Here is a 23,591-nt window from a genome sequence, read left to right on the forward strand (position 1 = left end):
GTTTTAAAGCATCTGTTAGAATCTTGAAAAGCATTGCTAAGTTTTTGTTCTTTTTTTAAAGACAATTGGATTTTCATTAGTTGTTAGTCATAAAAGCAGGTCAATTTGCAGATAAAATAACCTTTGTTTAATTATGTATTTTGTTACCCAGTGAGAGACTTCAGGCTTGTATAATAATTGTCATACTGATGTGCACCAATATTTAATTGATTCTTTTGTTAAATGAAGTTATCTGAACTGTACCTGTCAGGAAAAAGGTAAGCTAGGTAGCACAGTTTCTAAATTTAGAACTAGCTAGTTCACTAAGAAAAGTTGTAATTAATACATGAAATTAATAATTTTTTGTCATATTACCCATCTAGATTTTAAAAGGAAGTAAGTCTCTCACTTGCATTTATATGTTGAGAGAAGAGTTTTTTCTTTTCTATTTCTGGCTAAGACTGAATGAACTGGTCAATGAATTCAGTTAGTTGAAACATTAAAACAATGAAAATTTTTTTAACATCTGGAGAAAAAGCTGTTACTGTCAAGAGCTGGTTTAACGTTTCAACAAGCTGTACGTCCAAGTGTCCAGCTGATGAATTGCTTTTGACTGTTTTTGAAACTTCAGTAGCAACAATGTACTACTGGAATACTGTTTAAGTATATTTTAAAATGGAAAGCTTGTGGTAACTCTTACATTAAATACAATTAACTCCATAATATACAAGTTTATTTCTAAAATGAAAATGCATTTTTCTATCAAACTTTGTGGTGAAGAGGGATGAAGAGAACTTGAATTTGCAGAAGCTGAAAAGCAGTGCTTTAGGCTGATTTTTTAAATGACTTTCCTGTGTCAGAACACTGATGATAAATTACATACAAACCATGCCATGGTTGCACAGGCCTCTGGAGCCGTCCTACCTGTCATGTGTGTTGGCAGCATGTGCATCTATTTGTCAAACTGAAGACTTTTCTGAGGAAGTATACTTACAGCTTTTACCGGCTAGGCTTGTAGTTCAATGCCTTAGAAAGCCTCGGGCAGCCTAGAGAGGTAGCAAGGGCGATCCAGCATTTCAGTAGCTCTAAAAGCAGCAAAATGGTAGCTGCAAATCTAATACCACCAGCAGAAGCAAAGAGGGAGAAATACAGCTCTTAGCTTGCCTAATTCCCGCAATTAGAAGCTTTCAAAGAAACAGAAGCACACAGATGTTTGCAGAAAGGGTGCAAAGCCAAAGAGGGCAGACCCCCCCTTGGTCCTCTCTTTTACTTGGAGAAGGCGAAAGGGGAGGACTGGGGGTGACCCAGGGTGACCGGCCAATCAGACACTGCTAAAGAGTTTGAGTTACATTTGGTTTTGCCTGCACTTTGGAACAAAGGGGTTCAGCTTGGGGAGGGGGAGGGGAAGCTCAGAACAGGCAGCAACACTTTCCCACTTCTATTAAGCTGTTAACTGCTGTTTTGCAGGAGAAAAGGGGCAATAGTGGTGGCCACTATTGCCAGTGGTGGTCTAGAAATGTCAAGACACAGAGAGCTTCTAGTTGTGAATGCATCACAGGCACATCATACATACATACACCTCTATTTCATCTGGGACTGTTCGTATAAGGCTTTGTCTAGCTCTGATTCTCTGTGTTCTTGAAGTTCACTTTTCAGATTTATGTCGAAAGTTAGCAGAAGCCAGAGAAAGACACGCAAACCTATTCAGCCGCAGAGGGATAGGGAGAGTCATTTTTTTTGCCAAAGTGTTGCTGATCAATCAATCAGTTTTTAGTCACAGTTTATTTTATGAAACTTTATTCCCATAGTATGACTGTACAATGAGCAAAATGTAATGAAATCACATTCCGGAGATGTTCTTTATGAAGTTGGTGTTAATTGGTACTTTCTTTTTCAGCTAATCTGCCTGTACCTACTATTGCTGCAATAGATGGAACTGCCTTAGGTGGTGGCCTAGAACTTGCGTTAGCCTGTGATATACGGGTGGCAGGTAGGTCTGAATCCTGCTATGGAATATAGAATTATTAGTGTTGTAGCTGGCTTGAGTAATCCATCTGTTGGCAACAGTCTTATAAAACTTACATTGTACTTGATATTGTTTATAACCCATTATTTTAAAGGACTTTAGTGGAAACCTGTCTAAGTACTTGCTAATGTTTCATTTAAAGCAACTTAACCCAGTTAGCTGGACTGGTTTTGTTAAATGTTTATTTGATTCTTCTGACCCTAATTTTATCAGTATTGCCTGAAGGGTTATGTAATTATTTTCTTTTTTTGTTTGATTCTTGTGCATTTGAAGTGCTCTAGATGGAGATATGATTTTATGTAAACAGGGTGCAGGGAAAGAACAAAAGTTTCTAGTGAATGTATTATTACGCAAGAAATTAAATTATAAAAGTGACAACAACTCTTGAAAAGAGGAACCTTGAGCTAATAAACTGTTAGAACTGTAAAAGAAGTTGATGGAAAGTAAATGGAAACTTGGTCCTGAGCAATTGCCAGTAACTTAGGATTTATAAAATTATTTGACCTTAGAGAATATGCTGTCACCTAAAGAATTCAAATAATCAGATACAGAATTCTACCCCATTCTAAGATGTTAAGCAATAACAGCCATTCTGTTTTAGTACTTTCCATTTGGAAGCAAGTCTCTGTTACTCACAGATTTGCTTACTTCCTACGTGAAAATTAATAACGTACTGAATTTACCTTGATGGAAGTAGTTGGATCTTTTACTAAAAGCAGATCAGAATCTATTTGAAGTTTTTTAAATAAACAAATGCTTTAAAAAGTGATTTATTTAGTTTTGTGAAGAAAATTTAATTAGTAAACTTCAAGGTCATCATTACGTATTTTTCATTGGTTTTTTTTCCTTCTACATTATAGTAAGAACTCCTTTGCATTCTGTTTTTTAGCCTCTTCTGCTAAAATGGGCCTAGTTGAAACAAAGTTGGCAATCATTCCAGGTGCAGGTATGAATGTTTTGCTTTTGTTACAACAGATAACTAAGTAACATATATACTTAGTATTAGATTTTGAATTTTTTATGGATTTCTGCCTATTTTTATATTTCTATTAAGAATTATAGCATGTTTTATGGCTTATTGCTTGTATTATTTACCAAAATTAATTTAAAAGTGTTTTTCTTATTTTCAGGGAGGGTCACCTGTATATTATATTTTTAAAAAAGTTTTCATTAACTAAGTCAACATTGAGGGATTCTGTAAATGGCATTTTATGTCTTGATCTGAAGGTATAAATATAATTTTGCTAAGGGTCAGGCAAGGATAAAGGATTAACTGTCAGTGTACAAAACCAGTTATTTGAATTAAGATCCACTTTTATATGACATTTGGTACTTTAGGATTCAAATTCTGCTTTCAAGCTGCTTGTTTATTGGTTGTAAAGAGTTTAAGAACTGAAAGTGTAGCTGTGAAAAAATGTATTCTCTTGCCAAGATTTTTTGAGTCAAAAACTTCTTTTATGTTTGAAAGGTCAGTTGACCTGCTTTTCCTAGACTCAAGGTAAATGAAAGTTATGTAATAAATAATGTTCAAGGAGATGTTGCAAAACCTTTTGTTTTTATTTTATGTATAAATCATTGCTACCTTAGGTAAGTTTGCTGCTCTGGGAGAAGGGCAATAACTTGGAAAAAAGTGCATCCTTGTGATTTTTTGCTTTAATTTCTGAAAGTTCTAGGGAACTTCATACTGTTTCTTTTCTCCTGTTTTCTTTCTAATGGGTGGAACCTGTTTTGAAAGCACTATATCCAATTCTAATGGATACCACTGCAGGTCACATAGAAAAAACAGTAAAAACAATCATAATGGGAGTAGTGGTATGAACTTTGTGTATAAAACTGTCCCATCCTGTGACCAATCTGGACAATTATTGTACAGTTTCAACTGCTGTATTATTATGGTTATTGTTGAGATGTAATTTCAGTCAGTGCTTTCTGTGGTCAGAGCTACATTTTACATGAGGAAAACAGTTATGATTGATGCCTGGTTTCTTTTTAGTGGCAGATAAAGATAATAATGCAGATGATTTTAAAGATGTATTTACTTGTACTGGTGTTGTCATGAAATCATGTGCCTTGGCAATAAGTCCTAGTGAAGAAAAAGGCAGAAATTGGTGTTGTTTATCTTTGTCAGTTTTAACTCTTTGTTCTCCCATCCCCTCCTTTCCTAAGAAATTCTGTAGGAAAGTATTGGAAACATACTCTGCAGTTCAAGAAATTCAGGTCAAGTTCTCCGTATATTCTCAGTATTCAATCTTTTGTCTCATTTCCTTGTCTTCAGTTAATTATAGATATTTCAAACTTGTGTGCTCTTACATTAAAATGCTAGTTAAGTGGCTCATTATAAGTTTCTTTTAGAATATTTTACTGCTATTCAAAGACTGAGGTTTGAAAAATCCTTTTTTTTTTCATCTCCTCTTAAAATAATTGTTCAGGTGCATGTCTTCAGCTCCTTGAAAATATGACAGATTTAATCTTGTTACACTGACTTTTCAATTTACAACAGTTTGGGGTACGTTCTGTGATGATTTTTTTCCCCTATTCGTATCAGCCTTTCTGACAACTATTTTTGTTGAATGTATTTGAGCTAATCACGACTTTTTCCTGATCAGCCCGTACTTGGACCAGTCCTGTTGAGCAGTGACAATGTTTCAGCCCTTTTTGCTTCTTGTCATCCAAATAGTAACTGATGATGTTTTTTGTCATCAGAAAGTGAAGAATGAGTGAAGGAATTTTGCATACATCATTTAAGTAGGGAAGACAGATGTACGCACTTGAACCATAGCTTCATGGGTTAATGGAGTATTTTCTGAGTTTATTTCAAGCCGCTCTGAGCCAAAACAGAACTGGGGAGTGGAGCTGAAGTGAGTGAGCTGTAGCTCTTAAGAGGCCTACATAGATTTCTCATGCCATCTAGTACACCTGAAATCTGCTGACAAACTGAGTTGCTTCTTTGAACTATCACATGGCAAACCACTGTTTTTATTCTGCTCTGTCAGCTGCCAGGAGTATGTGATAAATGTAAAATTGTAACTTGGGTGATAATTAATGTGGGTGTTTGAGGCTTTATGAAAAACATATTTGTACTGTGAGGGTTTGCTTTTTTAAAACCCCAGAAAGTTATAATCAAAGAGCTATGTTAGAAGAATGTTAGAATTTAATAGTATTAAAATATAGATCCAGGGTATATCAACTGTTAGGTTTTGGACCTTGTTGTATGTTATGGTTTATTCCATTCTTAATGAAATGTGGTTGTCAAAAGACCCAGTGAGATGCTGTCTATTAACCAAACAGTATTAACACAGATTCCCCAGGTGCAAGAAATTTTGCTTTTGAATATGCACAGATGTACGGCAACTGTCTAAAGGCTAAGTTTGAGCAGCAGTTAGTTGAGCTAACCAAAATGAATTGCTCCTTCTAAGTCTGCTGAGGGTCTTGACCAAGTAGGCATTTATAGAGTATGCTGTATTGTAGCAAGTTGAATCTCCTCAGAAAATTCATCCATGGCAGACAGCATAGCAAGACCAAGCGGGGTGACAGCAGTGCCTCCTTTTATACAATAGCTGTGTTCACAGACCTGCTGTTCGCGTTGTGAGGGAGCAGGATTATTCTTCTGCATTTGGGAATCTAAACCCAGTTTTCTGCATTGTGGAAGAAGCTTAACTGCTAGAATGTGAACTAGGAAAAGTAGAAAATCTTTCTGGTTTTCCTCTTAAGTACATCCCACTTTCTAGTAAGGAAGTCAAGATTAAGAGAACTAGTGTAAATGTGCAACAGAGAGGAAAGCTTGGTAACTTAGTGATGGGAAAGTCACTTGAGTAGAAATATTACTGATGATTTTTGTTTTATAAGGTGAGTCTGCCAGTCATCATTGCACAAGTGGTCCTATGCCAACACGGAAAACGTGTCATAAAATCATTTAGGATGGAAAAGACCTTTCAGCTCATAAAGTCCAACAGTCAAGTAAGGACTGCCAAGTTCATCACTAAACCATGTCGCTAAGTGCCACATCTACATGTAACTCAACCACTTCCCTGGACAGCCTGTTCCAGTGCTTGACAACCCTTCCATGAAGAAATTTTTTCCTGATATCCAGTGTAAACCTACCTTGGCACAACTTGAAGTATTTGTTACTTGGTAAAAGAGATTGACCCCAACCTCCTTTCAGGTGGTTGTAAGGAGCAATAACATCCCCCTTGAGCCTCATTTTCTCCAGGCTTAACAATCCCAGCTCCTTCAGCAGTTCTTCACAGGACTTGTGCTCCCTTTACTGGCTCTATTGCCCTTCTCTGGACATGCTCCAGCACTTTAATGTCTTTTTGTAGGGATCCAGAACTGGACACAGGATTCGAGGTGTGGCCTCACCAGTGCTGAGTACAGAGGAACAATCACTGCCCTGGTCCTGCTGGTCAGACTATTGCTGATACAGGCCAAGATGCCATTGGCCTCCTTAGCCACCTGGGTACAGCATGTTCAGCTGTTGTCAGCCAGCACCCCCAGGTCCTTTTCTGCTAGGCGTCTTTCCAGCCACTCTGCCTTAAGCCTGAAGCATTGCATGGGGTTGTCTCCTAAGTATTTCTGCGTTTTTTATGGAGTTCCAGCAAAACACTCTGCTCAGTCAGGCTGGTCTTCTTTCCCACTGACTCTTCTTTTGCCACCGAGGGATGGTCTGCTCCTCTGCCTTTAGGATTTTCTTCTTGAAGAATGTCCAGCCTTCCTGAGAGCCTTGGCCCTTCTGGACTGCCTCCTAAAGGATTGTATCAACTAGTCTCCTAAACAAACAGAAGTCTGTCTTCTGGAAGTCTGAGGTGGCAGTTCTGCTGACCCCCTTCCTTACTGCTCTGAGAACCGAAAACTATCATTTCATGGTTGCCTGTACCCTAGATGGCTTCTGAGCATCACATCATCCTTCTGTTCACAAATAGCAGTAGGGCACCTGGCCTCTTGGCTCACTCACCAGCTCTGTCAGGAAATTATCTTCCACATAGTCCAGGAATCTCTTAGACTGTTTCTTTTTGCTGTGTTGTATTTCAGAGTGTGTATGGGTATGTTCATCCCCTCTCTTCTTCATGTTTCTTCACTGTGAACTTGGTGTCTGTTAGCCTGTTGTGCTATAATTTGTGGTTTACAGGGTAGAGGTTGCAAAAACAAACAGTCCCTAGAATTTTATTAAAAGTAGGTGGCCAGATGAAGGGAAAATTTTATTGGCCTCAGATGAAAAGGTTTCAGCATGAACTAACCTATTCTTGGGCATGAAAGAAAGCGCACAGGAGGGAGTTGTTGTGTATGCCTTAGCTGTGGATAATGTTTCAGTCAGAATACTCATCTCAGTGGACAGCAATGAGTTTGTATGAGACAGGATTTCATGAGAAACTAGACTTCATTAGCTCTGCAGTTTAAGGAGATGCTTGTTACCAGTCAGAGTGACTTTTCTCAAAGCTATTCATTGCTAAAAGGAGTTACTACTTTTTGATCTCTTAGTTAAAAAGCTGTTTAAACAACTTATTTTCTGTGTAATCCTGTGTCTGTAAGGAACTCAAAATAATGTGGGAAGAGTCTTTTTACACAAGAAAATTGTGTTTGTTCTCTTTGTTTTGTTTCCCAAGCTGACATTAAAAAAAGTGCAAATATCTGTCACTAATTAAATGTAGTTCTTGATGTCTCTCAATTTGCAAAGGAAGTGTTTTTCAGTGACAACTTTCTCCTTAGCCAAAAATTTTTTTGGAGCATTTGTTTGTTGAAGTAGTTTGTTTTTCTGGTTTGTAACTTTTTAAAACTCTCTCACTTCATGGTGTAATTCGGTTGTTTAGATTCTCACAATGGATGTCATATTAAGCCTGGAATTGATAGATGATACGTTGCTGGCAGATCTGCTTTTATCTGTTAGTATCATATATATATACCACTCAGTATTAGATCTGTTGTGAGAACATAAAATGCTTGTAAACAATCTACCTAAACTTTCTACTCTGTTAACAGAATGAGATATATTAGTTGCACAAGGGCGAGTATTCTGTGATAGCAAGAAGTGGAAAAGACAGGGATAAATATAAAAGATAATTTGCATTTTCTTTATGCAATTTATTTCCACAAAAGATTTAGGTGTAAGGTAGAGATATTGGTATACATAAACAATTACGCTTCCACCAAAAAAAAAAAAATAGAACTCCATTGAAATTAATACGCTTGTGTAAGCAGGTAATTTGATCTTGCTAGATAAAAACTGTGTCTATTGGCCTGCATATAGGCCAATACGTGCAGGCTGCCACTCTTTTTTTGGTTTGTTTTGTTTATAAAGGCATTTTAATTAGGAAGGCTTTGTTAATTTTATCATCATTTTCCCTTTATTCTTCCATGCTCCTCCCAGAAATCCCACTACTTCCTGTTTTCCACTGTTTAATATTAAAATAAAAAGCAAGTGCATAAATCCTGGGATCATGCTTTCCTTGAGAGCATTCAGTTGAAAAGTATATTTTATGAAGAAGACTTCTAAAAAAAAGAAAGGAAACAAAAAGAAACTGTTAAGTCTCTAAGAAAGTCTTTGTATATAAGCTGTATATTCTTTCTACATCTAAAAGTTGCTTTGAGCTGTTTTTCCAAAGGTGAAGCTGAAGCTTCAAGATGTATGAGACTGGACTGGTTTTGTCTTTAAAATATAGAAAAACGGGGAGATTAAATTATAGCATTTCTGTGTTCTCCCCTTACTTTGGTAACAGTATTGTTTTGATGGTTTTTCTAGACTTTAAATTGTATTTGAAGAAATTATAGTGCTTGCAGATAACAAGACTATAAAATAAGAGATAGGAACGCTGAAATATTAGGTTTTTTTTGCATAGGAAGAAAACCAGTGTAAGAATGAAAAGTGGATTTAGGTAATCATAGTGTATTTTCCTTATCTATGAAAGTATTAATTCTCTGCTTTTAAAAACATCCTCATGGTCTCTGTTGCAGTATTTGTTTTAAAACTGAAAAAAAATTTCTATTTTGGATGAGAAAGATGTCAAGGGAATTTCCAAATGTGAAAAACTCACACAGAATGTGTTCTTGTTAGCAGCAATAGTTGTCCAATTCAGCCAAGTGTAAAGGTTAAATTGAACATCAGACATTTCAAGTTGAAATCCAATGCACATTACAATGGACTGCTAGGATATTCTTTAGAATTCTATATTTCAGTTTCACTGGTAATAGGAATAGCATTTGACAAAGCTGAAAAAATTAAGAGTGTTACTGTTTGTGGTAGTGTCTGAAGTAGAACTTGAAAGCTTCTCCACATTTAGTGTAGTTTTCCTGCATATAGGTGCTTCTTGACAGTACATCATCACAGACATACTTGGAATGAAAAATCTGCTTATTTTGTATGACTTTATATATCCTACCTGGGTAATACTGTACCTTTCTTTTGCCCATCTTTATTCCTACCTTCACTAGCCTATTCTTTTCTCCGTCTTTAATTTTTATATAGTATCCCGAGGTTTTACATACACTCTTTTTTTTTTTTAAATTACGTAAGGAAACCTATATAGGAGTCTTCTTAAATTTTTAAAGTTCGGCTCTTAGTCCTGTGACAATTGACTGACTGATTGGGAAAAAAACGTGAAGTGAAGAATTAGGTCTGAGTCTGGGGATTTTTTTCAGTTAGCCTGTAATGTCTCTTGTGACTTCTATTACTTCTCCTATTTCTTTATCTCCATCCTGTGTCAGAGTTTTAATACTGGAAAGTGCACAAATTAAATACTAGTAGAAGACAGTTTTAAATAAGCTCCTGAATCAGCATCTTCAGCATTTCATCAATACTGTGCCTTAAATTTTTTTACCATGGAACAACCAAGAAGATGCATTTTCTTCTTCTTGACTTGCAATTAAGAGAAGCTTTTAATTTTTTTTCACTGTGGTCCAATAGTGACTATTGAGCATTTAACAATTCTATTATGATCTGATAAATTAGTTACCCTAAATTAGTTACTCTAACAATATTTATCTATTTTTCTTCACTCATCTGAAGTCTCAATACCTCTAGTTGCAATTAATTTTTTTAATGTTTGTTTTGTGTGTTGTATTTAATAAATGGCCTGAAATACGAAATTGGTAATAGCATTGAAAACAGATGTCTTAACATCCATGTTTTCTTCAAAGTAATTAAACACAATATATAGAATATTTCTAGAGGGGCAGTAAATTTGTTCTGCTTCTGTAAGCTAAAGAGAATTGTGGTTCTTAGTGTTTCCTTTTCTCAAATAAAAACAAGCTGATATTCATCAAGTGACTCATTTTGTCCCTGGCTTTGGGATCAGTTGTAATGGTGATGTTGAGGTAAAACTGCAAAATTTCTTGCAATAGTAACACTGCAAAAGCTCCATACTAAAACTGATGTCTTGCAAATTTTATATACAAAATTATTTCATTTTTATAAATAGAATACTTCCCAAGTAGTAGCAGCATCCAACAAAAGAGATAATAGAGCTCCATGTCATCTGAACTATCCCCTGTACCTTCATGATACAGGTGTCTCCAATACTTAACTTTGCAGAGGGATCCTCAGAGCAACGTTTTCCCCTTGCTTGCTAGCCATAGAACAAATCCATATTAAGAACTCAGCCATTTCCAAATCCATATTAAAAACTCAACTAGTACTTCCTACAGAAAAAGGAGGTATCCAAGGCTATCATGTGTGTCCTAGATGACTGGAGTTGTTTAGAATAGTATTTGAAATGTCAAATTCAGTGTAAGAAATGGACCACTTCTGACATTCTGGTTTATTCTGCTAGCAGAGATTGCAGGACATTTCTTCCTGACCTGAATTTGGAGATGTCCTGTTTACAAAGCAGAATTAACAGTCAGGCATTTGAGAAATTTCAGTATCTTAAGTAGCAGCACTGCATGTGCAATATACTGTGTTTAGTTAAGGTTTGTCCCCTGATGCTGCAGAGGAAGAAGGAAGTAAAACAAGGACAAAAGAAAGCCCCAGAAGCCAAGGTGAGCATTAGAGGAAGTGCAAGAGCAGAGACGGGAAATTTCCTTGATCTTGGAATGCAAGGTATAGAAGTTCTGAGATCAGTATGATATTCCAATGGAGAAATCAAATCTTACCTTACCAATGATTGAATGTTCCTTAGATTTTTGTCATGTCTTGGGAGAATAAAACCATTGTTCTTTATATCAAGATTGAATTTCGGAATACTGTTTTTATTAAAAGTCATTGTTACAATGAATTGAGCAATGTTATGAATTGCTTTTCTAATTATCATGGGTATATAAGAAAGCTTTTGTGAGTTGGAAAATCGTTTTGTGAGCTTGATGGATTGCTCATTTTTGAATGACAGCCAGAAAAAATGAAAAAAATGCAACAAGTTGTTTGGTCTTCCATCCTCCTTAAATAATGTAGACTTAAGCCCCATTCAGGTACCATTTCAGTGAGCATGGGTTGTACTGTCACATTTGTATCTTTTCCAGACCATCTTGGTACTGTGGGGAACTGTGGAGTGAAGCTTTGAAAAGAAAGCAAACCCAAACTTTGTTTTTTGCAGCTTGGTTTTTCTCACCACATATTTAGAATATTATGAACCTGAATAGAAATTATGGTCTAGGCCAACTGTAACAATATGAATAGAATTCCCATTAGGTTTCATAACATAGATGCAAAGTAGGTTATTGAGCACTTGGGGTGCTCAAGGGAAGAGGACGTGAAAAGAATAAAATAAATAGAGAAAAGAATGATCTAAGATGCTTCTAGGTAAGGAACTTCATATTTCTTCAAAGCCAGTTAAAATAAAAAAGTTATCAGCGTACAGACTTGCACCTAATCAGTTAAACGAGTTTTCTATTCACTCATATGGATCTATCAGAGTTCATGAATGCCTTTGATGAAATTATTTTCCCCTTGCACAAAGTTTGGACTTACTTTAAAAAGTTGTACAAAGCATTTGTACAAGACCACCCTTTTTTACTTTGTAAAAGACAACCCTTTTGTTTTTCAAACATGTCCTGAAACCAAAACCTAATGTCTATCTCAAGCGCTCTTGCCCACTGAAAATCATAATAGAAACTTCCAATGGCACACTTTCATGTGAAGTTTTTTTATTCTTTCAATATCTTATTTCTAAGCTTATGCAAAAACAAGTAATAATAGCTGGTGTTTCTGGGGAAAAATGGGGCCTGAGAAAAATAAAAATTTTCTGGATATGGAAAACAGAATTCCATGAAATTTTCTGTTAAAAATTGGCGGTTTGGTTGTTTTGGTCTTTTTTTAAATTAAAAAAAATTTGCATTTTGGAAATAAATATTGGACAAATTAAGGACTTGACTCCTTCTGTTGGCCTAGGGGCTGAAACAAAAATCCTGAGCTTACACTTCTAATGAGGAGGCTCAGCTTCTTCCATAGTCAGCATTTCTGAATTTTAAGGTTCTCTACCTTTTCTGACTAACTTTCCAAGCTCCTCTATTAAAGAGCCTCATTTCTACTTCAGCTCATTGTCAGAGATTAAATATTGTCTCAGTAGTGTCCTTTCTTCCTGCAGCTTCACTTACTTTATTTGACAAACTAATGCAGCTTTTTCTCTCTTCTTCCTATCTCTACGGTAGCAGAAGGGGTAAGGAGAAAGAACTCTTTAGGAGTTTTAGGAGAGGCAGAGAAAATAGGCAGGTGAAATACAGAAAATTATTAACCTTAAAGAATCAATGAAGAATGAAGATGAAAATGCATAAGCAACTCAGTCTGGGCTGGGAATTTATTTTCTAATACCTTGAGGTGGTGGGGGAAAAAAGTCTAATTTTACCTTTTAGTATATAATCAAGCAGAAGTATATTATTACCAAACTACCAGTCTATATGCACGAAAAACATAGCAGGGCAGTGGAACACAACAAAATAAAAGGAATAAAGAAGATTATTCATACCATCTAAGCAATTTTGAAAGACTTAGTTCCTATCCTATCTCTCTGCATTGACAGCCCAAGAAACATAGACTCCTTATTTTAGCTCTTGGTTTGTCACTAAATGAGATGTGTAAGAAGGGTGATGAAAATACTCCTTGTAGTGTTAAGAAGCTTGTTAATCTGCACAGCGATAGACACCATTTAGTACAAGATGGTGAAGATGAGACATTGGATGCAAACCCATGTAGCTGATCATGTTACATATCACTTGGTAGTTTTCAGCAGTCCTGTAAAAGTGGTGACCAAATGTGCATTTTAGTTGTGAGATAAAAGTATGTGTAGTAGACTTGCATGATTTTCATGGGTGAGATTAGCAACCTTCATAAATTGGAATCAAACAGCTCATAAGCCACTTTTAAGTGGTTTAAAGTGGCTCAGCTTCTGTGTTGCATCCCCCTATGCCCATGCCTGCCCTTTGTTAAGTCTACAGTTGACAGCACCTGGTTATGATACTGCCACAGCCTGTACGTGTAGTTGGGATGGTAGTCTACAAAGAGATTGTGCATGAACACAGAGACAGAAGGTGTAGGAGACAAAAAGGAGTGCAAAAATATGCACCCTGATCAGGAGATTACTGATAGATAAACAAGACGGGTTGGAGATACAAACATAAGGACTTTTAAAAGTTTTTAATAACTCAGGAGAAAGAAATAAGATGCTAAAACTTTCTATTGATTCTCTTAAATGGTTTATTAGGGAGAAAGTAATTAGTATGGAGTTTCTTTTCTGTTGATTTTTTCCCATATACTCCCACAGCACTTTTGAAATTTAAATGATGGGTATGTCCTTCCAAACTTAGTCACCAGTCTTTATGACATTATTTGCTTAAAATTTCCATTGACACGAGTGTTTGCCACCGTAAAGCCTATAAAAGCTATGATCATCCTTTAGAATTTTTTTGGTAGCCATGAATCCAGAGGGAATTCAGAGGATAAAAGAAAACCCAACATTTTGAGGAGATTAAATGATCAGGGATTTTTTCATCCTTTTAAATTCTAGACCTTTTGTGTAAGTCATTGCACAAGTGATCGTCACTGCGCATAGCACACAGAGAACAGTTGCAGTTTTGTCATTGGCACGTGTTAGTAAGGACTTGTAAGCAGTAACCAGGATTGCTGGGTGAAATTAATTGAATTGCATTAGTTATGTCATGTTCAAGTCTGACTTATGAAAGAATGTTCTGGGATTTTTACCAATGCTATAATAGTTTTCTTACAGTATTTCAGTTTACCTTCTGCACTTTGCTGGATTAGTGAATGGAAAGCAATTTACAGAAAGCAACAGGCTTTGGAAAGTTGAAAAGAAGATGAAGTGTCTTTGTGTTGTTATTAAGATTCCCTCTTCAAAATGTCTTCATCTCAATATAGATGTTACTGGAGGCGAAGGATTGGGAGTGGGGCTCTGGTGGACCAGCTGGAGTGTATAAATGGGGGCTAGTATAGACGCAACAATACTTGGTAAGTTCCTAAAAATTATGTTGACAGCTGTTGAGCTCATCTATACTCAGTGTGTTTTTTGAAGAGAAGCCAAGGAATTTTTAATCAAGGAAGATTACTGAGCAGATTACTGTGTGCTTAAAAATAGACTTACTTTTATTAGTAAAACTTTTTGTTTAAGCCTGAAGTGTTACATTTTTCACTGAAAATGCAAAAGCTGTTTTGATTTAAAACAGTATTAAATTATTATGAATGAGATGGAAAGAGATAATGAGATGGAAAGAAGATAATATTTATTCTATTTAATTGAAATGTATAGGGATGTTAACATGAGTAATGTAAGTGCATTTTAACTTTAGAATTTAATGGATCTCAGACTGATTTCAAGGAAGAGAGTATTTTCAGTGACTTGTTAGATTGGAAAATGTCTGATTTAAAGAAAATTCTTTATGGAATGTTTTTGTGTGAAGTTATTTTGATAATCTGCTCTCTTAGGACCAATTGCTAGTCTTTTCCCACACTAATGAAACTAGGTCACTAGTTTTTGGCACTCATCCAAGTTGTGAGATTTATTTGGTGTTCAAGCACACTGTCTAGAAATAGTGATGCAATGTCAGCAAGGCCACTTTTCATTTCATGAGCATCATTTTCAGTGCCCTGGAATTAATTTATTCACTGACCTGTTAATAACTGCAATCTGTCACTGGTTTAACAGAGGCTGAGGAAGTGTCTGGAAATAGTCGTGGTCACCCTACCAGGTGATCAATTACAGGATTTCTGTTCAATATAATGTTTCTTGGTTTTGATCATGTAGAAGAGTCTGACTTTAATGAAAACAAACCAGAAACTTAATCAAAAGGTAAATACGTATAATTAGTAAATATTGGAGAGAGAACTGATTGAAATGGTGGTTTTACCCCACATTAAACTACAATGTATCTGAGAATTAGTCTGGTTACCTCTGAAAAAGTACAGAAATTCAGCATCTCTAGATGATAAATAATTTTTTGAAAAAGCACATTCTAATATTACTGTTGTTAAATAAAAAGAAGCTTAGTAATTTGAACTTGCTGGTGTTTCAGGTTTGTTCTCATCCCCAACTCTACAATGTTTTTGTTGAAATCAGGATTGTCTTTTGCCACAGGCACGGCAAGCAGTCGCTTGTGGCAGTGGGTTGCTCTGGAGAGCGAAATAGCTGTTAGCCCTTTCCTATTTTGCATGAGGCAGAGCCCTGGAGAGAAAAGCGTGCTGCTGCCATTGAGGGAGAAGGGTTCAATGGTCAGAAAACAGTTCTTGATGCACAGTGACACAGCTGGCTGTTCCTAGCAATGCTGCTGCTATGTTCAATTTTTATGTTTCTGCTGTAGAGAAGCATCAAACCCAGCTCTACAGGGATCCCCCCCACTCTGTGTGCATCCTAGCTCTGAGCCTTTTACTTTACTTTAGATCTGAATATTTCTCTTGTTCCTCATTTACCATTCCCCATGGTACAAGCTGCACAGCATCCTGTCCCTTAATCCACGATCTTGAAAAATTAAATTTTGCCTATAGCAGTAAGCTGGCTCTGATTAAAGTATCAGGCATCATCACTGCAAGTAGTAAACCCTACTCTTGGGTATATATGGGGACAAGCTTTTCTGTACTTGTACAAAACTGTTCTTTAGGCACAGATTAAAGCTTAATAATGAAAAAGGTTTTTATGGGATTTTTTTGTTTGGTTGGTTTGTTTTTGTTATGGGGCGATTTTTTTGTCTTTTTGAGGGATTCTGAGGTATAATTTAATATAGCTGAGGAGCTTCTGAGTTTGGGTACTTCTTGTGATATTTGAAATACTAAATTTCTGATGGAACTTACAGCAGAGCATAGTGCTGATCTGCTGTCGGTGCTGTTGCAAACATGGAAAGAGTTGCCATTTTTTTGGTCTCAGGTTTCATGATCAGTAGTGGTTTTTCTGAAGTTTTAGTTTCAGATGAAACTTGTGGCCTGAACTTCCAAGGCTGAGCAATGACAGTTGAAAACATGTCCCTTCTTCATAGTGCCTTGGAAGGGTGGTGTAAGTGAATGGCTGTTTTTATTTCTAGTATCATTTTCTCTTGAGTCTTGCTTAAATGTCTTAACAGCATTTGAGGATGGAAAAACACTAGAGATCTTTTTTAGCAGGAACTTTTATGTTAAAGTGGAGTATCTTTGACAATTCCACCTTTATATGGTGTACCTGAACTCTGTAGAGGGGCCAAACATCTTGTTGTAATGTCCAAAGAAGTATTATTGTACACCTCTGTAGTTCTTGAAGAGAATTTATGAAGTCCATTTTGAAGGCTACTTGTTTTTCTGGAATTTAATAGGAAATGCATTTTTTAAGTTAAAAAAATGGCAAAATGGGACAAAAAAATAGGAGCTTTCTCATTGACCCTTGCTAAAACCAGTATTTTCAATGGAGACTTGTATAAAGGGCAGTAGCTACTGCATATTCCTCTGTTTTGTGGTATTTATTTTATCAGACTTCTGACTGTATGATTTCCCTGCATGGAACAAAGAAAGGTCTGGCTGCTTTGTAAAATATCCAGTCTTTTAGTATATGGAATGGTAGCAAATTTTGATGACTTGGTCCAATGCATCTTTTGATGTCCCCTTTGTTTTCAGGTTCTTTCAAGGGACAGTAAATTAAACTGTTCTCAATTCTCTGCATCTGCTGACTGTTCCCCAAAGTCTTTGTAATAAAAAAGAGTAAAATCAAAGTAAATTATTAGTGATTCATTTTCTAATGTGATAAAACATAAAACTAAAACTGGAGATGAACAATGTGAAAGAATATTCTGATCTAGTAAATTACGTAGGTGCAGGACATACTTGGTTTTTCATGCCAGGTAATTGAAATGAAAATTATTTGGATACATCTTCTTGTGTTTGAGATGTGTTTTTCTTAAAAACATACTATTGAAATCTATCTGGTTGTACTAATTTTTAAGCTAGTTTTAGGAAAATTCTGTTGGTAGTTTATAATGTTCTTATGCTATTATATTATTAGTACATAGTGTGGTCATGAATCACGTGATTGTTTTTTGGGGGAGGGGTTGTTTATTTTTATGTTTCAGCAAGAAATAGAGAAATATGTTAATGCTTTGTGGCTTTTTAAACTCATAGTTGTTTTGGCACGTTGAAACTGGTGTGTTTGGAAAATCCCTCAGCCTGAGTCACTAGTTCACCTGTATTGTAAGATGCATAAAATAGAGCAGTTCAACCATCTAAACATTTGTGTGACTTTTTCTTGAAAATATCAGTATGCTAAGGGTTTGCTTTTTTTTTTTTTTGTCATTACTGTGACACTGTTTTTTACATTTTGCTGAGCTTGGCATCTGCTTTATTGACTGTTTCAAATATGTTTCTTTCACACTTTTGCCAAAGGTTTGCATTTACCAAGAACATATGCCAAGTGCAGTTCTCCTCTTCTGTCATGAGGTCACTTTTTTACCTGTTTTTACTGGGGAAAGTTCTTTGGAAAATATCTGTCTTAACTCTCTGTTTCTTGTAAAGAGTCAGTAGGTGATACTTCTCCCAGCAGAGCTGGGATAAAAGTAGGTCTTGCAGAAAGCAGATGAATTATAACCAATTAAAAATACTGAAAGTGTTCACAGGTTTGAACATTTCATGTGTTGAATTTTCACTGTACACTACAAGACTTTATTGCTGTAACTCTTGCCTTCAAAATCATCAAGCCATTCTCAGGTGCCTTAATCTCAATTCCATCTAAAATTTCAGTGAATTCACATGTCTTCTAAACAGAAGGAAAAATTAAAACATCTCTCAAGTCACTTCTTCTAGGGTGTATGAATGAGTGAGGTGCTCGGTGGATATTAGGGGAATTAGAAGAAAAAAATTCTGGTAAATTCATCTTAGATTACAGACTTCCCCACTGTTTTTCTTGTAGTGGAAGTCTGTCTCAGTGTAGCAATGAACATGGAGAAGTTTTCCTCTTAGAAAAGATCGGGGAAGGATAGCTGCTTTGATTGGGAAGCTGATATTTTCTGTATAATTTCTACCAACCTCTTTCTGGATGAGTCTTAGAGTGCTACCACACCTGGAGTCAAACAGAGGCAAGGCAAGCCAAAGTTAAAGTTTCTCTCTGTGTACCCTGCTAACTGGTTGGACAATTCTCAATTCAGACATCTAGTAACTAGGTTAATCTTAATTGTCAGGACAAAGGCGTACAGTAGCAAAAGGACCCAAGTGTTTCTGAGTTTTCATACCTTGAAGCAAAAGGCAACCTTTCCCTTCAGGCAGTTCCTAGAAGGCTGTTCTTGCCAGCAGAAGACAGCACGTGGAATTCAGTTCCCTAGACATGGCGTCCTTATGCCCTGGAATGTCTGGCTGGGGCTCTGATTACTTCTGTGGGCTTGCTGTCAGTGCAGGAGCTGTACAGATACTGTGACATCCAAAAGCACTTTTCAAACTTAGGTGTATTAAGTTGAATCCCATGCATAATCTCGGTGTTACAAGACTTCAGGCACAGAAGGCTTTAAGGGGAGTTTCTTGTAAAATACAGAACATAAGAGCAAGTTGGTTTTATGTTCTTTCAAATGGATGTGTCTGGGTTTGGATTTTTTGTTGGTTTTTTGTTTGTTTTTTCTTTCTTTAACTTCAAAGGAACAGGCAATTTACAATTATGTGGTTATAATTTGTTCTGATAACAAACTCATGCAGGTACAGAGGTACACCACAGATCTGCACATAGCCATTGTAAATATGCCAAATAAAATCTGAGAGGAAAGGTGTGCTTCAGAATAAATATTTAGTAAATGTATGTTGAATGGCTGTAGCCAGTAATTTCCTTTGAATTTTGGTATATAAAGCTCACACTGTAGCAACTCTTTTGTAAGTAATTAAGTCATAAAAATAGAGTAAATGTTCATATATTTATTCGTTTTCCATTTCAGTCTTCATTTTACATAAAATTTAAAAAAGGTCAGAAAGAAAAAGTTGACACAGAATTGACTGCTGCCAGTATGGAAGAGAAATGTGGTCATTTGAAGACCATATGCTCTCTGCTATAATAATTCTGCCTGAAAATTAGCTGATAGCTATTGATTTTTTATTGAAATTCCTGAAGTTTGATGCTAGATTCATGTACTAATTGCCATGAGTTTGAACAAGGCAATATATAGCCTGTACATTAAAGTTCTTTCAGTGGAAGAAATTAATAGACAATTTTAACCCAGTTGTATTGGGCTATCACTTCCTACAGGACTGAACCCATAGCAGTGAAAGATTCCTTACTGCTCTCTAAGATTTGCTAATAGAGGCAGAAATGAGTGTCTGAATTTTGATAGTTAAGTTGCTCAAAAGGATGTTATACCTAGCCAGCTTTATAACCACTACAGATGATCAAAAGTCTTCATGCTGAATACTTTAGACGTGCCAGATTTCTGGATATCCATCTCTTCAACAGAATAGGAGGTCACCCAGAGCACAACACTGTTGCCATTAAAAAGCTTTCTTTTCTTCAATCTTGAAGTGAGAAATAGAGAGGAAGAAAGAAACACTGGGAGTACAAAAATAATAGTACATGCAGCATAGGAAGCAGCTATTGTTGTCCTTACTCATTGTTCATATGGAAAAAAAAAAAAAAGCCTTTATGAATTAAGAAGGATTTAAGGTAGTCTTGGAAATGTCAAAGGTCCATATAGTGGAAAAGGCTGATATGTTGTCAGTTCTGATGCTTCTCCATTTTAAAATGGGTTAAACCCCAAGTAAGTTGTTTCCATGTTCTGTAAAAGAGGTGTCCTAAATTAGAGTATGGAATGTAACTACAGATTATATTGTAGGTACAGATTTTCTGATACTCTGAGATTCCCTGCAATACATACATAATGTCTCTAGGCAAGACCTTTGTTCTAGATCAGAGAGCTCTATTCTTTACTTTGGCCTTTACTGAAAGTTTATCTTTACAATGCCTTTTTTTAAATTTTTGAAACCTGAATTTAGTTTGGTATGGTTGAATGTCTGCAAAGACACATGCTTTTCTGTTCCTAGAGAAGAAGTGATTATACGTAATAGAACCAATGATAGTGACAAAATGTCTCTATTGTTTCTTTTTGAAAAAACCCACCCCAACACTCCTCAAAAAAAAGCCCCCCAAGTGCCCAACATTTATTCCTCTAGGAAAATAAGTGTTTATTTAAAAAACAAGGACAGAATATCAGTGAAAGCTATGTTTTTCATTTCTTGTTCTGGTGGGCCAAATAAAATAATTGTTAGACTATTACATGTTTCAGGGTTTTCAGGTGCCATAAGTGCTAAGCATGTTTGTGTAGATCTCTTTTAGCTCATCCTGTCATCCAGGAGCTAGCTACTGCATTAGAAAAATTGGTCTTCAGAATTCCTTGATCTGTACATGGTCCTGCACTTTTCCTAGGTGACCTTTCATGGGTATTGGATAAGGTGATCACCAGAGGTCCCTTCCAACTTAGCATTCAGTGATTCTGTGATGTTAGCAGTTCAGTGAAGTATCAAAAAACAGTGAAAAATATGTTATTTTCATTTTTGATTTTTTGCTTCTCAGAAGCAACATCTTGTCAGCACAAGAAATGTGTATGTGAGTCTAAGTCTGGTTGTTTTTTTTTTTTCCTTTCCCCTGCCCCTTACATAGAAAAGGGAAGTAGTGCTTCACAGTTGTGAAGTATGATGTGTCAATGGAAAAATCGTTGAATTTCCTGAAAACACTGCTCAAAGAACAAAATATTATTGCAGTCTCATGCTATTTTTCTGGTATGTTTTTTTCTCATTCTCTTGTTTCCTGATGTAATAGGACTTCATATCACTTCTGAAATAACCTCCACTCCAAAGTTTTCATTACATGTATGATTTGTACTTTAGTCTTTAAAAGGAAGGTATTTTAATCTTTTAAACAAGAGTATTTTGTGATTTCTACCTTCTTATTCTGTGTGGTGTGGATAGTAAACTCACTTTCATGTTCTTCTATTTATTGTAATAGCCTTGCTGCAGGTCTTTAGTGCTCTCCTGCTTAATCAAGGATAAGGTATGTAAGATGTGTGCAGTTACTGAGTTGCTGCGAAAGGGAGTTTGGCTTAAGCTGTCACATCAGGAAGCCAGCTTGAGTAACAGGAAGCAAAATGAAGTTATCCTTAGAAATAGATGCAGAACAGTGAAGTACTGCTACAGCTAAGGTCGGGATGCATTTGGCTGTTTAGTTGAAGATCTTTTCCTCTCTAAAAGTAAAATATGTTTTGAGATTATTTTAAAAGTGTCTGTATCTTACTGAAAATGGGATTATTGTGAACAGTCACATTTAAGGAACAAGAGATCCGCAAGATCCAGTGATTCTTGACCCAGAGGGTGGCAGGACAGAAGATATAAAAAGGAATGGGGAGACATCGTAGTACAGCACTGTATCCAATTCTGATTTGAGTGTGTGTGAGGGTATAGATGTAAGGATCAAATTGTAGTAGTTAATTTCAAAGTGTATCACACGACTGTAGAGAGACTATGCTAAGAAGCACTCTGAGATTGGTGATGAATTTCTAGAGTCAAAGGTTTTGTATATGGCTGAAGAAGTGTTTATCTGAACTGAACATTACTGTACTCTTGCGTGTCTGACATTAATGACTGAGTTGCCTTGGGGTGTTTGTTCTAGGTTGGGTTGGTTGTTCTAGGGTTTGTTTCTAACTAGGACCAAACACCAAGTAGGAATCTTTCTTTCAGCACATGTCTAGTGTCTCTGCAGATGCAAAGACTATATGGAATGATCTTAACTAAATGGTTATCTTTTGAAAATAATATTGAGATAATTGCTTTGTTTTGATATTCAGGATAAAAATTAGAGGGGTTTTTTGCTTCACTTGTTTATTCTTATCGAGGATGTAGCTGCTGCAGAGTTTTCATTCTCTGAAGTAGCCATTGATAAAGGTAAGGTTCTGCATTGGCTGAAGAATTGTGACTGAAATCCGTCAAGAATGCCTAAGTAAACAGTTATGAAAAAACCCGCAACTAATGCAAGTGTCAAATTTTCTTTGCTTAAAGGAATGATATCTCTTATTTATATGTACATAGTCTAATTCTGTCAGGGACAGTGTTACTGTTAGGCATTTACATAAACAGATCAATAAGCACTTAGCTTAGGGGAAGTGCATTTTCAAAATCATAGATCCATCATTTCTCTGCGTGATAATGTAGATTTTTTTCTCACAGAGAGAAATGAATGCTTATTAATATAATGAATACTTCTTTTACTCCTGTAACATCATTATAAGATCACAGGTTTCTGAAAGGATGAATGTAGATAGCATTTTACAGTGAATCTTTAGTGTACAGCTGAATAGATTGTAAAGTGACACTAATGATACATTTTTAGTAGAATAGATAATAGAATAATAATCACAGACAAAGTCTGGAGTTTGGTTGGCTGACTATATGACCAAACATGACTTTTGACATTTACTGAAAAAGAGGTCTGGCAGTTTCCACAGCTGTATACATAGTCTTTACTGTCCCTTTCCTTGACAAAGTAGTGATGCCCACTAAAATGGAAGTAATTTCTGGGGAAAAGTTGAGATTATGTTGATTTTTCTGCCTGGTACTTCCCTTGTATTAGAGATTTGAGCAGGTGAACATAATATCTTTGAAGAATTTAAGCCATGACAAGTCAGCTTTAGCAAAGTATAATGACATAGCTATTTTGTTTTAAATAATCATAGGTTATGAAAAATGTTGTTGGGAAAAGTATTTTTAAATAACTTGAAAATTTGTTTTGCATAAAAAATGTTACTGATTCATTTTTGATCTTCAGATATGTGTGAGTTAAAGTACGAGTAGGGATTTTTTCGCCTATTCTTGGAAATGTAAAATAACTCCAGACTAACCTGCACTGCCACAGAAGTGGGATATTGGAACGTAAACTATTCACAGTGTAGCTCATGGATTTTCAAATGTCTGATTAAACTAAGTTACATCAGTCACTGGGATGGCAATGTAGAAATATGGAAATGGTGTAATAGTAGTAATCATTTCCACAATGAAAAAGTCAGCTTTAAGAATGTGTGTAGGAGGAAATTTTTTCCCAAGAATTAACTGCATTTGAATATCATTTCATCTAAATAGAACACACCACCATATGACTGATATTTTCATTTTTAGTAATCATTGACATTTTTTGTGAGAAGTTGCTTTTGATTCTGCCTCTTGAACATTGACCTGCTAAGTTTTGTTTCT

The 23,591-nt window shown here is 35.9% G+C and overlaps 1 protein-coding gene across 3 annotated transcripts in view; it reads left to right on the forward strand.

The window, feature by feature from the left end:
- Positions 1 to 23,591, forward strand: part of AUH (AU RNA binding methylglutaconyl-CoA hydratase) — a 110,610-nt gene that overhangs the window by 53,229 nt on the left and 33,790 nt on the right. For 2 of the 3 annotated variants that reach the window (XM_048290954.1, XM_048290951.1), the window contains exons 5-6: positions 1,877 to 1,969; positions 2,895 to 2,951. The exons of the other annotated variant lie outside the window; for it this stretch is intronic. In XM_048290954.1, the coding sequence (XP_048146911.1) occupies positions 1,877 to 1,969; positions 2,895 to 2,951 (150 nt within the window). The remainder of the gene's footprint in view (positions 1 to 1,876; positions 1,970 to 2,894; positions 2,952 to 23,591) is intronic. 3 annotated transcript variants of the gene reach the window in all.

This window comes from Corvus hawaiiensis, chromosome Z, assembly GCF_020740725.1.
Source record: "Corvus hawaiiensis isolate bCorHaw1 chromosome Z, bCorHaw1.pri.cur, whole genome shotgun sequence".
Classification (NCBI taxonomy): domain Eukaryota; kingdom Metazoa; phylum Chordata; class Aves; order Passeriformes; family Corvidae; genus Corvus; species Corvus hawaiiensis.